Source organism: Otolemur garnettii, unplaced genomic scaffold (genome assembly GCF_000181295.1).
Source record: "Otolemur garnettii isolate 467f Iridium unplaced genomic scaffold, OtoGar3 scaffold00156, whole genome shotgun sequence".
NCBI classification, from domain to species: domain Eukaryota; kingdom Metazoa; phylum Chordata; class Mammalia; order Primates; family Galagidae; genus Otolemur; species Otolemur garnettii.
In genome coordinates this window covers 481,390-481,960 of record NW_003852551.1, presented here as the reverse complement: position 1 = coordinate 481,960, position 571 = coordinate 481,390, and the positions used below count along the sequence as shown (strand labels likewise).

The window sequence follows — 571 nt, the reverse complement described above, 5'->3', positions numbered from 1 at the left end:
TCCTCCCAGCTCCTGCCAGTTTCTCCCTCTGTGTTCACAGATTTTGACCAACTTCTGAGGAAGGCAGATGCTAAGAGAAGAGACTGGAAGAGAAAACAGGGTAAGAGGTGAAGCTCAACCGAATGCCTTGGCCACTGGCCAGTGCTGGAGAACTGCTGGGCTGGGGGTGTTAATGGGACCCCCTGCCCTCCTGGCGCCACAGGGAGGTCCACTGCAGTTTGGTCCAGTTCTGTCCCGGTGCCAGAACAAAACAGCACTTGCCCAACCCTGAGAGTGACAGCCTCCTTAAATGTTTGCACCTGAAAGCCCTCCCTTGCCTCACCCAGTCCCCACCTGGTAGGGGCATTTTCTGAGGTGACAGTGGCCATTAGTTGTCCCCTGCCTGGCTAGCTTCCCTGGTTTGGCCTCCAGGGGGCGCCCTGGCCATACCCAGCATCCCGACGATGTGTTGTTTGCTTTGCATGTATCTGCAGGTCCCTATTTCCAGGAGCCTTTGCAATGGAAGATCACGGAAGACTGCCAAGTGCAGCTGACCTGCAAGGCAAGTCCCCATCTTGCCTGCTCCCCTGCC

General features: G+C 56.7%; 1 protein-coding gene across 1 annotated transcript in view; it reads left to right on the top strand.

Annotated features, from left to right (window-relative positions):
- MYOM3 (myomesin 3) overlaps window positions 1–571 on the top strand; it is a 47,806-nt gene that overhangs the window by 36,086 nt on the left and 11,149 nt on the right. The window contains exons 25-26 of the mRNA XM_003799840.1: window positions 10–100; window positions 474–541. Coding sequence (XP_003799888.1) covers window positions 10–100; window positions 474–541 — 159 coding nt within the window. The remainder of the gene's footprint in view (window positions 1–9; window positions 101–473; window positions 542–571) is intronic.